Consider the following 14771-nt stretch of genomic DNA (forward strand, 5'->3'; position numbering starts at 1 on the left):
CTATATGTCTATCTATCTATATATCTATCTATCTATCTATCTATCTATCTATCTATCTATCTATCTATCTATCTATGTATCTATGTATCTATCTATCTATCTATCTATCTATCTATCTATCTATCTATCTATCTATCTATCTATCTATCTATCTATCTATCTATCTATCTATCTATCTATCTATCTATCTATCTATCTATCTATCTATCTATCTATCTATCTATCTATCTATCTATCTATCTATCTATCTATCTATCTATCTATCTATCTATCTATCTATCTATCTATCTATCTATCTATCTATCTATCTATCTATCTATCTATCTATCTATCTATCTATCTATCTATCTATCTATCTATCTATCTATCTATCTATCTATCTATCTATCTATCTATCTATCTATCTATCTATCTATCTATCTATCTATCTATCTATCTATCTATCTATCTATCTATCTATCTATCTATATATCTATATATCTATCTATCTATATATCTATATATCTATCTATCTATCTATCTATCTATTTTAGAACGTGTTAAATCAATTAGACTCCCAATCATTTGTGAAGAAATACAAAATTGGAAGAACAGTTGCAGACAGGCAGATCAGTGCTATAAAAATTTCAGGTAAAAATCTATGCAGATTTTTTTTCATCTAATTAATTTCCAATATCAGATGAATATGATGAAAATTATTGGATGAAAATATGAATACTGTAGCAAGAAACCCGTCAATCAAAATTATTTAAAAATGCGTATGAATTCTAAACATTGCTTTCTTTAGGTGGGTTTGATGCTCTGAAGAAACGACCCACATTAAGGCCTATGGTCAAATATATTGCCAACATGCATGGGGATGAGGTACGGTTTTGTAAAGTAACGTAGCTACTCTATAATTAGTGAATTTATGTCCTTACGTCGTTTGTCTTTAAGGCCTCTTGTCAAATATATTGCCAACATGTATGGGGATGAGGTACGGTTTTTAAGTAGAGGAGCTACTCTACAACTTATGAATGTATGGATTTACGTAGTTTGCTAATGAGGCCTGTTGTCAAATATATTGCCAACGTGTATGGGGATGAGGTACGGTTTTGTAAAGTAACGTAGCTAATCTATAATTAGTGAATGTATGTCTTTTGCGTATACAAACATCTAGGTCAAGTGTCTAACATAATACACATCAATTAGGTACGAACCTAGTAATAGTGTCTAACTTTTTATCTTTGTGACATAACAAAAATCCATCTCTTTTTTAGGGGTTTCCTTTCCGAGAAAGCCCAATCTGTCCCGATTTTGTATCACTTTTAAAAGTGCGATTCCAGTTACGTCATATACGTTTCGGGAAAGAAAAAGGGAAGGGGGGAAGAAAATCTCTTCAAAAGAGATGGGAGAAAAGGGAAGAGATTTTTTCTTCCCCCCTTCCCTTTTTATATGACGTCACAGGAATCGCACTTTTCAAAAGTGATACAAAATCGGGACAGATTGGGCTTTCTCTTCCTTTCCCACCTCCATTCTCATCCTTCGATTTTTGTTACGTCACAAAGATAAAAAGTTAGACACTATTACTAGGTTCATAAGGTACGGTTTTAAAAAGTATAGTAACTCTATACCCACTACATGTTAATCCAAAGGCCTCTGAAAACCGTCTGAAAATGTTTTTAATAAGTGAAGCTACTCTTTAAAATCTTTCTGTTTAGTGATTACATTAATTTAAAACGGCTGTAACTTCCTAATTTATCAATTTTGAAAGATTTTAATGTATATTTATTATCATTTAGTCTTTTTTACAACAAAAAAATATTATTGAAATAATGATCAAAATTTTATTGACTTTTTGGACAGACCAACGAACCAAGTGAATTGTATACTGGAAGCTTAAAAAATGTAAAATATTATAATTTTTTTAGTCTGTCGGTAGAGAAATGCTGATTGCCTTAGCTTCTTATTTAGTAGAAAAGTAAGTAAATTTTTAACATTTTAAGATAATGCATGGCTTCGAAACCGCTGGATTAAAAGCGGAGGTGAATTATTTTTAAAAAGTTGCCTCACTAAAATCAGTTTGGCCCACTAAAATCAGTGAGGCTCGCTAAAAATTTGGAGGGGATAATTCGGCCTCACTAAAATTTTGGTGGTGCAAACTGATTTTAGTGAGGGAAAAGTTTTTTTTAAGAATTCACCTCAGTTCTCTTAGCTGTACTAAAAAGTCATATATGGCATCGTATTACAGACAATTTGCACAAATATTAGAAAAAAAATCATAAAATTCTTACCCGTTTTTAAGACAGGGCTTTCGGCCCCTTGGGAATAACAATACTGGTTTTAATCTTATAATTTTTCAATCTAAATCCGCGGAAAGCTGTCTGTAATACGATGAGAAAAATACTATTTTAAAATAATAAAATATCAACTTTTACAATTATTTTATTACTATGACATTGATAAAATTACAGGCAACAATTGAATATGAAAAGTCATTGAATATAAAACAAGGACTATTTTGTACATGATAATAAGATCAAAATCTCAAATGGCTTTGAACACATACTTATAAGCATTCTAAAAGTGTATAGCTGAAAAAGCCCCTTGAGTATCCTCATTTTTAATCTGTTACTGGGTTGAGGAGGTATCCCATCATCTAGGAAAATTAACTTTGTACGACCCGTAAAAATAGCCCAAGCTTCTTTGAGACAGATGGACGGACAAATATTGTTCTAATTTGCTAGTTGATGAATTATTAAAAGCTATAATTCTTATTATCTAGTTACCAGAAGGATGAAAGAGTAACAAAACTGATTGATACAACAGAGGTTTGTAATACTATTATTTAAAGTAGTAAAGTTTTTTTTCTCGTATTCATTCGAATCCGGTGGATAGGAACCGGTTCTCATCCATACGAAAAAACTATGTCTAGCATCGTATTATATCCAGCTTTCTACGAATATAAAAATGTACAATCCTAAGATTAAAACCAGTTTTTTTAGCCCGTGCCTTCGGCACCACGGGGCTAAAAAACTGGTTTTAATCTTATAATTGTACATTCTATATCCGCGGAAAGCCGTTTATAATACGATGAAAGAAATAACTATTATGTACCTAAATATATTGGGTTTCCATGTTATGAAAGCTTCATATAGGTGTCGGAATATTTTTTTGATATCTGATTGTTTGATTTAAGTCTTGGAATAAGCCATTTTTTGCTTATGATGGTAGCCGCTAGTTCTGAACGACAAAGTAATAATGATTTTAACGGGCCTACCGGGCAAAGAACCCGAAACCCCTCTTTTGTAATTTAAATAATTGGGGGAGTACTATTCCATTATAACTAACCCTTACAGGTAACCCTAACCCTGCGGGACCCATACCTGCTAGGCTGACTTGTACCAAATAAAACCGAACATACAGTAAAAAAAAAACTAAGACGCCTAAAGCTGTAAAATATTTATTAAAAATAATTTCCAAAGTATTTATTTATAGATTCATCTGGTCCCCTCTCTGAACCCTGATGGTTTTGAAGAAGTAAAGAGAGAAAATGGCCATAATAAAGATCTTAACAGGCAAGTTGGTTCACATTTAAAACAAGGATGACAACATCCATAAAAGAGAAGCTCTGAAACGGTAGGACAAATGAATTTTAACATTTGCAGTGTGTCAGAACTGAAAAATCAGAACATTAATATATAAATGTCGAATCAAAATTGTTAGTAAATTTGTAGAAAAATGCAAGATAATGTTTAAGGACATACTTACGTTTTATGGAGTTGAATATAGAGATGCTTCGCTTATAACATTGTACTTTGTTGTCCTAGGAATCATCTTCAAAAGCTATCCGTGCCAGACGGACGGACAGACTTACGGACCGATCCTAATTATAGAAAAGCTTCGCTTAAAAAAAAATAATTATGAATTATTTAAAAATGAATTTTTACTGGACTGAAATTAGGGCGAAAAATTATTATTCTGTATAATATAATTGCCATGGACATTGTACAGTAAATTACACTAGTTCCCAAACTTTTATATTCATGCTCTCTCATACGTTTCCTTAAAAACTTTGGGTACTTTATCTAAAGTGTTAAAACAATTCAATAAGTTTAATTTATTAAAAGGGTAATTTTGTTTTAGTAATTTATGATGTACATCAATTTATCGCCCATAGTCTTACTGTGGTAAGCCGAAGCGTTTCAGCTCACTGGTTGCGAGTTCGAATCCAACGAGCCCCTAGCCTTGAAGTATTCTACCAAAACAAACTAGCAGGATTTACTCATACAGAAATTATATTTAACTGAATACATTTACAATGGGTGGTTACTATATATATACAAAATAGATTATAACAATAAGTTAGGTTTGAAGGGGGGTGTGGGAGACAAGGGCGTAGCCCGCGGCGGTAGACATCTGTGGGGTAAGCTCTAGTAAAAGGGAAGGCACCATCTCCCGGTTGTATAGTTGCCTGAGGGGCGCGGGGTTGCTAAGTGTCCGTGCCCCTCCCCTATTTAGCCAGTCCAATCTGACCGCTGCGCGACGGGGTCATCTGCGGTCATGAGGTGAATGGTGATATAATAGGATTAGTGCAGAAGGCTTGACTTGATAAGCCACTGCGTAGCAACTCTGTAAACTACCCGTCCGTCTGCTGCCGTATTACCACATTACCACTTCAAAATCGCCGAGTATTAATAATCAAATAAAAGATAAAAAATGAAAACATTCTTTTTTAGAAACTTCCCTACATGGAAAGAGATTGGATTAGACGTTGAAAAATTAAAGGTAACCTTTTTCACTGGAAATCTTAAATTTACGTGATGCATCTGTTTTGTGCCTAAGGCATTCTCACATGCCCATGTTATTTCATGTCGCACATCTGATAAAGCAGCAGTATGAACTGTGAGCAACTTTTCACCTCTTTAATTATGATGTGATTCGAATTTATCACACCTTGGGCTGATATACATAACATCTTAAAGCCAGGTCCAACAACCAAAGAAAACTAAGAGGATTCAATCTCTCCTTTTCTGTCCAAACACCCGGGGTATTGCGTTAAGTAACACTAAAATCCAACTCTTTAATAGTACGACTTTTGTCTGTTCTTCTAACTAGGCATAGAAATGACCAAGACATTCCCCCTACCATGCTTATTGATGTCGTGCATCTCGTATAGTAGCAGCAGGAACCATTTTTAAATTTTCTTTAGTCTTTAGTCATAAGGCAGTTTACGCTGGGACTCTAACCTATTACTCCTATTACGACGAAAAGCGGATGCGCTACTTGTCACGGGTTATCCTTGTTTTGATAGTACATAACATTATTTTGATTTATGCCAATGAACTTCAACATTTTATAATTTTACTTTCCATGACATTTGTAAAGATAAAATCAGTAAAGCAAAACCAATGGATGTAGAATATACAAGGATATTATGACAAGGGAAAAAATTGTCGCCAATACAGCTTGCAACTTCCCCTAGCATTTATTGGTCGAGCCTTTTATGGGAAGGGAATTGGAAAAAAGGTGGAAGATCCTTATTTTAGCCCGCTACAGAGATTGGTGTCGTTATCCTCTTAGAAATATTTTTTTCAATTTTTAAAATCCCCCCCCCCCTTCCCCTCCCGACAGAACAACTATTTAAGGTCAGGTTAGGTTTTAGGCTAGGGAGCCGAGCTGAAAACAGTAAAAGTGTCGAACTATGACGTCAGAAAAAATTAACAATTAACCAATAAGAAGCCAGTATTCACTGTGGTAAAATATATAGCGGCCTCTCATTGGTTAATTGTTATTTTTTTCTGACGTCATAGTTAGACACTTTTACTGTTTTCATAAAAATTTTCAAAATTGAAAAAAAATATTTCGAAGAGAATATTACCAGATTACTTTAATAAAGAACAAAAAAATCTGGTGCAAGATCCAAGTAATAATAGATCCAGTGCAAAACCAAACATGACAAATTGTGCAATAGTGTTTATTTATAGGAGCAATGCTTCTTCACAAGCCTTATTTTTGGTTAGTGAAATGACATTAAGAGGCTCTGCATTCAAGGACGTCCAAGTTTTTATTTGAGGGGAGTAAAATTAAGGGGATCTAAATATTTGGGATGATATAAAAATATATAAAGAATAAATAATAAACAGCCTAAAACTATCCTTTTTCTTCAATGGGTAACCCAATCAGTTAAGTGATTATATAAACATTTGCTCTAAAGCTCCATATTTTTGTACATTTTAATCCCAAGATTTTTTTGTACTAAAAAGCCTCAGTTTATCATTTGTTTAAGGTTAATAGCTCTTTTTTTATTTGTTTCTTTAATTTATTGTTGAAAAATTGGCGGTTTCCCTTATATTAATCGATATGTTATTTTTTGGATGTTGCACCAGATTTTCATGTACTCTATTATAGTAATACTCGCAGCTGGCTGAAATAATGATACCCAGCAACGCGTCCATCCCTTCCTCTAGATGGGAGAACTTAGCGACCTCAATTGACGACAAATTTTTCCCTGTCAATATATATCCACGTTTTCTATATCTATTCTGTTATTGCATCTTGGCCAAAAACAAACTTTTTAGATCAGCCATAAATAGCCTAAAACCTGGCTTTAGGGCTACACTATAACTTATTAATTTAGGAGGGTAGAGAACCCGAGACGAACGCTGCCATTCACATGATCCTGGACAACCCATTCGTCCTCTCCATCAACTTCCACGACGGGGCCGTTGTAGCCAACTACCCCTGGGATGATACTCGTGTCAAGTAAGAAGATGTACATTGACGTCCCAGGGTGGGTGTAAGGGATGTTTACCCCCCTCAAAAACCCCTCATTTATCCCCTTAGTTTAAAAAAATAGATTATCCTTTTCAAACCTTTTACTCCCCTCAAAATAAAAAGCTTGGACGTCCATATAGATTTAAAATTAATTGTCCATCTTATGTAGCGAAGCTACTCTTTAATTCACGATGTAAGTCTGTCTATCCGTAAAACTATTAGTAGCTCTATTTAATAGGATAAAAATGTCTAAAAATTTTGCTTATTATTTTGTCTACCTGTGCGATTTTTCGTGTATTTTAGCCTTTTTTACGATTTTAAACATTTTTGTTGTTTCAATGTGGTATGTACGTCTATTTATATCGAAAGACTTCTTTTCATAAAACTTAAGTGAAGAAAAGTGCAAAAATAACCGTTTTCCCATTGATTTTCTTTTATATTTGCATATCTTTTTGGTTCGCCCCTAAATGCTGTTTTTGAGATCTTATGGCTCATTGGTGCTGATTAATAAAAAAAAAAAAAAAAAAACTTGTAACCAAAAGAAGCATCTACATTTCATTTTATTGGTTCGCAGTGCATTTATTTGCGGCTGAACCCCTCGCATCTAGAAGCTGTGTATTTGAAGGTGGAATGGTTGGACGGTGAAATAGGTTAAAATTACCCCAAGACTGATTTAAAAATTTAAACGGCCAAAACCATCCTGGGACCAAAGTAAAACTTTCCTCAATTCGTTCAGGGGTTAACGAGATCTTAACTGACCAAAAACCTTACTACTTTAATCCTCAATGTATTCAGGGCCTCAGAGAAGTCCGAATATTTCCTATCAAACGGTGTAAACGACAGGACCCCCGACAATGACGTGTTTGAGGACATGGCCAAGCTGTACGCTGCTAAGCATACAGACATGCACTTGGTAATATCATTGTTCTTGTTAAAGACCAAGACTTCCTTTAATTAGGGTAGGTCCGTACGTTCGTTCGTAACTGAAAGCTCTTATTTTTAATTTAGCCATGTTAGAATTGTCGTATCAATTTCAAACTTGACATGATGATTCCTGTTTCATTTAAGTACAATTTACAAAGCGTAGCAACTCAGTATCATAAAGTTAATATGTCCTTTTTAAAAATTATGGTATTAAGTTTTTTGTGTCATTATTTTCTCCAATTTTTTTTTGAAAAATGGATTACTAGGACCACGAGGCATAATCAGTATGAAATGTAAGTATGTCTATGTTCAGTGTTTGAAGAGAACCTATTTCAAGTTAATACATCCTCCCCTTAAAAAAACTAAGCTGGATCTTTAAATCATTTTAGTGGTGAGCCAGATCGGGGTGAGCCAACTTTCCACCAATGAGAGCACAGCATTTTATGAAATGCCGCGCTTTGATTGGCTGAAATTCGGCGCACCCCGATCTGGCTCACCACTAAAATGATTTAAAGATCCAGCATAAGTGATGACTAACCAATAAATATTTCTATTTTAGGGTCAAGCCTCTTGTGGAACTTTTAGGGATGGAGTAACAAACGGCGTAGAGTGGTATGCTGTCAACGGAGGTACGAATTTTGTGTAGCGTGGTATGCTGTCAACGGAGGTATGAATTTTAAGTAGAGTAGTATGCTGTCAACGGAGGTATGAATTTTAAGCAGAGTGGTATGCTGTCAACGGAGGTATGAATTTTAAGTAGAGTTGTATGCTGTCAACGGAGGTATGAATTTTAAGTAGAGTGGTATGCTGTCAACGGAGGTATGAATTTTATGTAGCGTGGTATGCTGTCAACGGAGGTATGAATTTCAAGTAGAGTGGTATGCTGTCAACAGAGGTATGAATTTAAGTAGAGTGGTATGCTGTCAACGGAGGTATGAATTTTAAGTAGAGTGGTATGCTGTCAACGGAGGTACGAATTTTATGTAGCGCAGCTGCTCCATAATTTGATTATATTATTCATACGTCCGTCTGTCTGACATTCTTTCAAATTAGTATTCAGGTATAAAAACAAACAATGCAAATTCTTTTTGTTATGTATTTGTTGGTAATACATTTTTTGTTATTGTTAATTATGTTCGTGGAGCTCCTCTCTATGGCATTTAGGAGCTATGTTAGTGGGGGGGGGGGGGACTTTTGATCAACTTTTAAACTTTAAAAAGCCCAGAAGCATTGGTAGCTAGCAAGAACGTCAAAGCTTTTTTATGGTAGGGTAAAATAAGGGGATTCAAATTTGAGAGGGGTAAAAAACCTTTTACCTCCTCCCCCTTGGACGTCTATGCTTTAACAACCTGACCTCTCATTTTATTTTGATTATTTAGGTATGCAAGATTTTAACTACCTGTTTTCAAACTGTATGGAGATCACTCTAGAACTTTCTTGTGTCAAGGTAATCATCATCATTTTAATTTTGCTTCATTTCAAACTTATAACATCAAGTTAATTATAGGATGTGACTTTTATTTTAGGTGCTTTCCCACAAAACGCCCATTAATAACTAAATTTCTCTTCCCCTTATTATGAAATAAATTAAAATGAAGGGGATAGTTGTGTCTTACGCCTGACGGGGGCTTTAACCCTGCGGGGTACCCACTACCCAATATAACCTATCATTCCTAACCTAACTTAAAATAATATTTTTTTCTTTTATAGATATATTAGATTTATATATGTCACAATTTAAATTTTAACATATGTGAAAAATTTGACTTTTTACCAAAAACGCAAATACATTACAAACTAAAAAAAAATACTACGAAGCTTTCTATAAAATATATCTTTTATAATAAAGAAATAAATATCAAGGTTTAAATAATATTTTATTTGTGAAGAAAAAATAAGATACAAGTTTGGATAGGTTTCGTGTTTTTTTTTATTTGGACATGTAATATTTTCCAGAGATCGGTTTTTAATAAATGCCGCGTTTTATCGACAAGTTTTTAGACATTGATTGATTGAACGAAGACGATGGGAGAGTATACAACATAAGAATTCAAAATTTTAAAATTATTATTATAGCCATTTGTATAATGTCTAATACAAATTAAATCCATTTTCGCTGCATATTTATATTATTAGATATTATACAAATGGCTAAAATGATAACTTTAAAGTTTTGATTTCTTGATTTGTATACTCTGTTAAAATCCTACGGGGCATTGATCTTCAAGATGAAATAAGGTTTAAAATAGAGTATACAACTTAAGGATTCAAAATTTTAAAATTATTATTTTGGCCATTTGTATAATGTCTAATATGCAGATCTAAAAAGATGCATTAATAAATATGCAGCGAAAATGGATTTAAGTTGTATTAGACATTATACAAATGGCTATAATAATAATTTTAAAATTTTGAATTCTTATGTTGTATACTCTCCCATCGTTTTCGTTCAATCAATCAATGTCTAAAAAATTGTCGAAAAAACGCGGCATTTATTAAAAACCGATCTCAGTACTTGATCGGAATAAGGCAACAGACGATAAAAATCAAATGATGCTCAGCAAAATTAAAAAGTTTGGACACTACTAGTATGGAACCAACCAATCAAAATGATTTATATATGTTTTTTGAACTAATAAATAGGATAACTTTGTTAAAAAATAGTTCAATGTACCTACTCTCACTTGATATTTTATATTTTTTAGAAACCAGAAGAAAACAGATTGCAAGGAGAATGGAAGAAAAACCTAGGTATATACTTGTAGATGTAGCCTTATTTATGGCTATATATTTTTACTAGCGGCTTCGCCCCTAGCCTCTAGTTAGCGAGAGCCTTTCCTACAAACAAACAAACAGACAAACAAACAGAAAGACAGACAGACATCGTTCTACTTTGTATTATAGATTGTATCCATTAAAATTCTCAAGCAACAGATTTTTAGGATCATGTAAGAATTGCTTTTCATTTACTACTAGTAGACCCTTTAAATAAATAACAAAATTCTTTATTTTGAACCTAGTAATAGTGTATAACTTTTTATCTTTGTGACGTAACAAAAATCTATCTCTTTTTTAGGGGTTTCCTTTCCCACCTCCCCTCTCATCCTTCGATTTTTGTTACGTCACAAAGATAAACAGTTAGACACTATTACTGGGTTCTTTATTTTGCAAGATAAAAAAGGTGCTTTCCCTTAAAGTGTCTGTTGGACACAGAACAATATCCTATCTTTTCAAAATATGTTATGAATAAGTGGGGGGGGGGGGGGTATTTATTAATGCTTAATGTATGGGTGGAAGGGGTTCTTGTACCAAAGTACCCATTTTTAAAAGAATTGGTAAAAAAAATAAAAATATATTATATTCAAATCTACTACACTACTTTTACCCTCTTTCTTGCGCGAAAAAAACTATGCATCTCTTTGTTTAGAACCTATGTTGTCCTATTTGGAATACGTGCACAGGGCTGTCCATGGAATTGTAAAAGACTCGAATGTAAGTTTTTTTTATAAAGTATCAAGTATAGCAAAATTGATTTTCCACATCAAGCAAATTTGTATGAAACAAAAACTCTACATAGCATACTTATCAAACAGACCTACGGCTATGAAGAAACTTCCCTTAACTACAGATTTGTAATACTACAATTTCCAAAATATTATGAAAACTCAAGAAAATATTTTGAAAACAAATAACAGAAAAAGAAATAAAGAACAGTGTTAAAAAAACCTGTAACAAGGCATTAACTTAACAAACTACCGACAAAACAGCAGTCAAAGAAGACAGACTTGTTAAGTAGTTTCGCTGCATAAAAAATAAGAAATAATTTTGTCCTAGGGTGACCCAGTTGCTAATGCTAAGGTTATTGTTGAGAAAAATGGAAAGATTGTTAAAGCAACTAAGAGGTAAATATAGCGCATCAGATAGTCTTCAGGGGATGATGAGTTCGAATTTCTGTTTAAACTGCGTCGTAACTAAAGACTTTTAAAGCTGCTTCTATTTCAGATGCTCTACATTTCTAGTAATAGTAGGGCGATTCCTTTGCCTTAAATAGGTGCAAGTCATTGCCATGCACAGTTAGGACTTCCAGACAGGTCGTGAAATAAAAGAGTTGGTTGTCTCTTGGGTGTTACTTAACATAATACCCCGAGTGTTTGGACATAAAAGGATAGATTTGGCTCCCTTTAGTTATTCTTTGTTGTTGGACCTGACGTTTAAGTGTCAGAGACATCAGTCTCGCCCGTACAATGCAATATATGGCCGTAACGTTGAAGTCAAAATAGAACAAATATAACAAGAATAAAACGTATTTATTACAGCGGAGAATACTGGAAGCTGTTGATGCCTGGCAGCTACAAGATCAAGGCTGTCGGCAACGGACGTGAGAGCGAGTGGACTGATATTGAGATTGTAGACGGACCTGGCCCTAGAGTTGACCTACAGCTTACTAAGGTAATTTAATATACATACAGGTAGATGTTTTAATGTACAGGGTTGATATACAAACATAAGATAAAAAGATAGATAGATAGAAAGAAAGTCAGACAGACAGGCAGATAGACAGACAGAAGTACATATATACAGACAGACGGACTGATAGACAGACAGATAGACAGACATATTTTTATTAGAAATGAAACTATTTATATTTGTAGGATGGAGAAAATATTGACAATATTGAAGAAGCTGAAAGTGAAAATGGAAAGGTTTGTAAATTTATTAGTTGGAGACTGAAGATGGCTTGCATGGTTGGGACCTTAATATACCACCACCCAACCATCACAATGAATTACTTTCTTACTCTTTAAAAAAACCATTTTCATAAATTCAGAGACATTTCACCTAACCCTTTTTTCATGCTTTTAGATATAATGAAATAATAAAACTTTTTTTTACAGATTTTGCCTTATTATTCAGAAATCTAAAGGGATAAGACAATTACCGATAAACTGATGTGTATCTTAAGTGATGATACACAAAATTACCCATTCTATAGTTTGCAATTAATGGTTGAAACGTTTGGACACTTGAAACTTAATGAACCAACCAATTGAAATTCAATAAAAGTCACCAAAGTTGTTAAGCCACTGAATAAGATAACGTTATTATAAAACTTTGGGGACTAGTGTAATAAGCAACCCATTGTCCCCTTCCTTAATTCCTGCATATTATTATATACATAGGTTGAGGCTGATGGTTTGAAGGTAGAAATTATTCCTGGATTTTGCCTGCAGTTCCAGGTAAATATTAGGGATATAAAGGGATAAGACATTAACAATGTATCATAAAGAGGGGGGTAGGTTTCTGGTAGAATCCGTAAAGGTGTTTGTTTTAAGGCTTAAAAATAGTAGTAGAACGATAAAATTCACTAAATATGTGTATTTCTTATTGAAAAGAACTATAGACAAAAAAATATTTTTAAAAGTTAACATAAATTTTTATCGTTCTACTACTGTTTTTTACTTATAACACATAACCTTTACGGATTTTACCGGAAACCTACCCCTCTCTTAATGATGATAAACAAATTACACCTATAATGTCTCGCTAGGTAAAAAGATAAATATATATATCTATATATATAATAGGTTAACTCACAAACAAAATATGAATTTACATATTTATTGAGACATTGCAAATTGTTTCGTGCATGTTTGCACTCTTCAGATGTCAATATGTATATGTATATCTATTAATATTATTATCTCTAACCTCCACAAAACGTTTTCGGTACGGTTTAAATTATTGTATTTCTACCCCTTAATTTTGGGTTAAGTGCACTTCATGGTGTAATATTGCTAGTAATGAATAATTCCTGGTTTCCAGAATTTTTTAACATTGGAGACTCAATAAATATTTCTGGTAATGCTAGATCTAGGAAGCTTGTAATAATCCCAGGAACCAGGAAGCATTCGTTACCAGCAATTTTTCACTGTGAACTGCACTTGATCTATTTCTTCTTTTTCTCAGATATGGCAACTGCCAACCTGGTGTAAGCAGTCCCCCATTGCCAGATCCAAGAAGGCGCAGGTAGCTGTGCCCGCCAGACAACCTGTTTACTTCAACTGGCACTTCCCAATCTTCAATAATTAATTTAATCTGCAAAAAAAACTATAAAGAAGGTGCTTTCCCTCAAAGTGACTGTTAAAAACTGACCCCTTGTTCTTGATATTTTTAAAATAAATTAAAAATAAGGGGGAAGGGAGGTTTCCTACTTTATCCTGAGGTGGATTCTTTAAAAAAATTGCCCCACTAATCGCTTAGTGGGGCAAAATAGTTTTCGTGAAAAATCCACCAAAATTACAGTAAAAATCTACAAAAATTAAACAAAATCATAGGAGGTTATTAACATAAGATTTTATTTAATTTTTGTAGATTTTTTATGTGATTTTGGAGGATTTTTTCACGAAAACAACTTTGCTCCACTAAGCGATTTCTAAGCTCAACAAGTTACTTTGATGTAAAACGCCATCTAAAATAGTACAGCTACTTATGATTAGTGTATATATGTACTTCTAAGCTGCAACTTGATGGTTGCGCCAGTTAAACTCTACAACAAAAGCTCTTAGCAATAGCACAGACATACAAATACATCAAAATTAGAAATCTTTATGTTCCTATTATCAAAGGATTTTCTCATTTAACATTACATTTACTTAATGTATTGTAAATTTTCTGCTTTTGTGATATATTACAGTTTATTATTATTTGCTGAGGCTGCGCTACGAGTGGATAAATTTGTCCTGTGTCTTCATATATTTCTATATGCTTAAAAAGTAATTTTTAGATACTTTTTCTGATGAATAATGCACAAAAAAAAATTTATTATCAACAGTTAAAATTTTGATTAAATGAGGCTGCTATTAGTATTATTTTAAGTCTGTTTTTCTTTATATTTTTTCATGAATTTTAACAACGATTTTATGTTACCTTTAAAGAATTTAGATATTTGACTGTTATAAATTTTGAAAATTAATTTGTTAAAAAGCAGATATTCTGTGATAGTTTAGATATGATTTTTCAAATAAATATCATTAAAATTTTTTTTGGCATTTATTTAGAATGTATATATTATTAATTACATCTGAAATCAG

General features: G+C 33.1%; 1 protein-coding gene across 2 annotated transcripts in view; it reads left to right on the forward strand.

Moving 5' to 3' along the window:
• The window catches only part of LOC145305253 (carboxypeptidase D-like), a 17163-nt gene extending 2443 nt beyond the window's left edge, over positions 1-14720 (forward strand). For both annotated transcript variants that reach the window (XM_080146851.1, XM_080146852.1), the window contains exons 2-18: positions 534-630; positions 788-864; positions 1911-1960; positions 2765-2810; positions 3478-3557; positions 4719-4767; positions 6620-6744; positions 7552-7669; positions 8240-8309; positions 9060-9127; positions 10386-10431; positions 11108-11172; positions 11515-11582; positions 11997-12129; positions 12333-12383; positions 12861-12917; positions 13648-14720. In XM_080146851.1, coding sequence (XP_080002977.1) covers positions 534-630; positions 788-864; positions 1911-1960; positions 2765-2810; positions 3478-3557; positions 4719-4767; positions 6620-6744; positions 7552-7669; positions 8240-8309; positions 9060-9127; positions 10386-10431; positions 11108-11172; positions 11515-11582; positions 11997-12129; positions 12333-12383; positions 12861-12917; positions 13648-13770 — 1323 coding nt within the window. In that variant the 3' untranslated portion in view covers positions 13771-14720. The remainder of the gene's footprint in view (positions 1-533; positions 631-787; positions 865-1910; positions 1961-2764; positions 2811-3477; positions 3558-4718; positions 4768-6619; positions 6745-7551; positions 7670-8239; positions 8310-9059; positions 9128-10385; positions 10432-11107; positions 11173-11514; positions 11583-11996; positions 12130-12332; positions 12384-12860; positions 12918-13647) is intronic.
• Positions 14721-14771: the final 51 nt, after the last annotated feature.

This window comes from Acartia tonsa, chromosome 14 (genome assembly GCF_053477335.1).
Source record: "Acartia tonsa isolate MP-2025a chromosome 14, ASM5347733v1, whole genome shotgun sequence".
Taxonomy (NCBI): Eukaryota; Metazoa; Arthropoda; class Copepoda; order Calanoida; family Acartiidae; genus Acartia; species Acartia tonsa.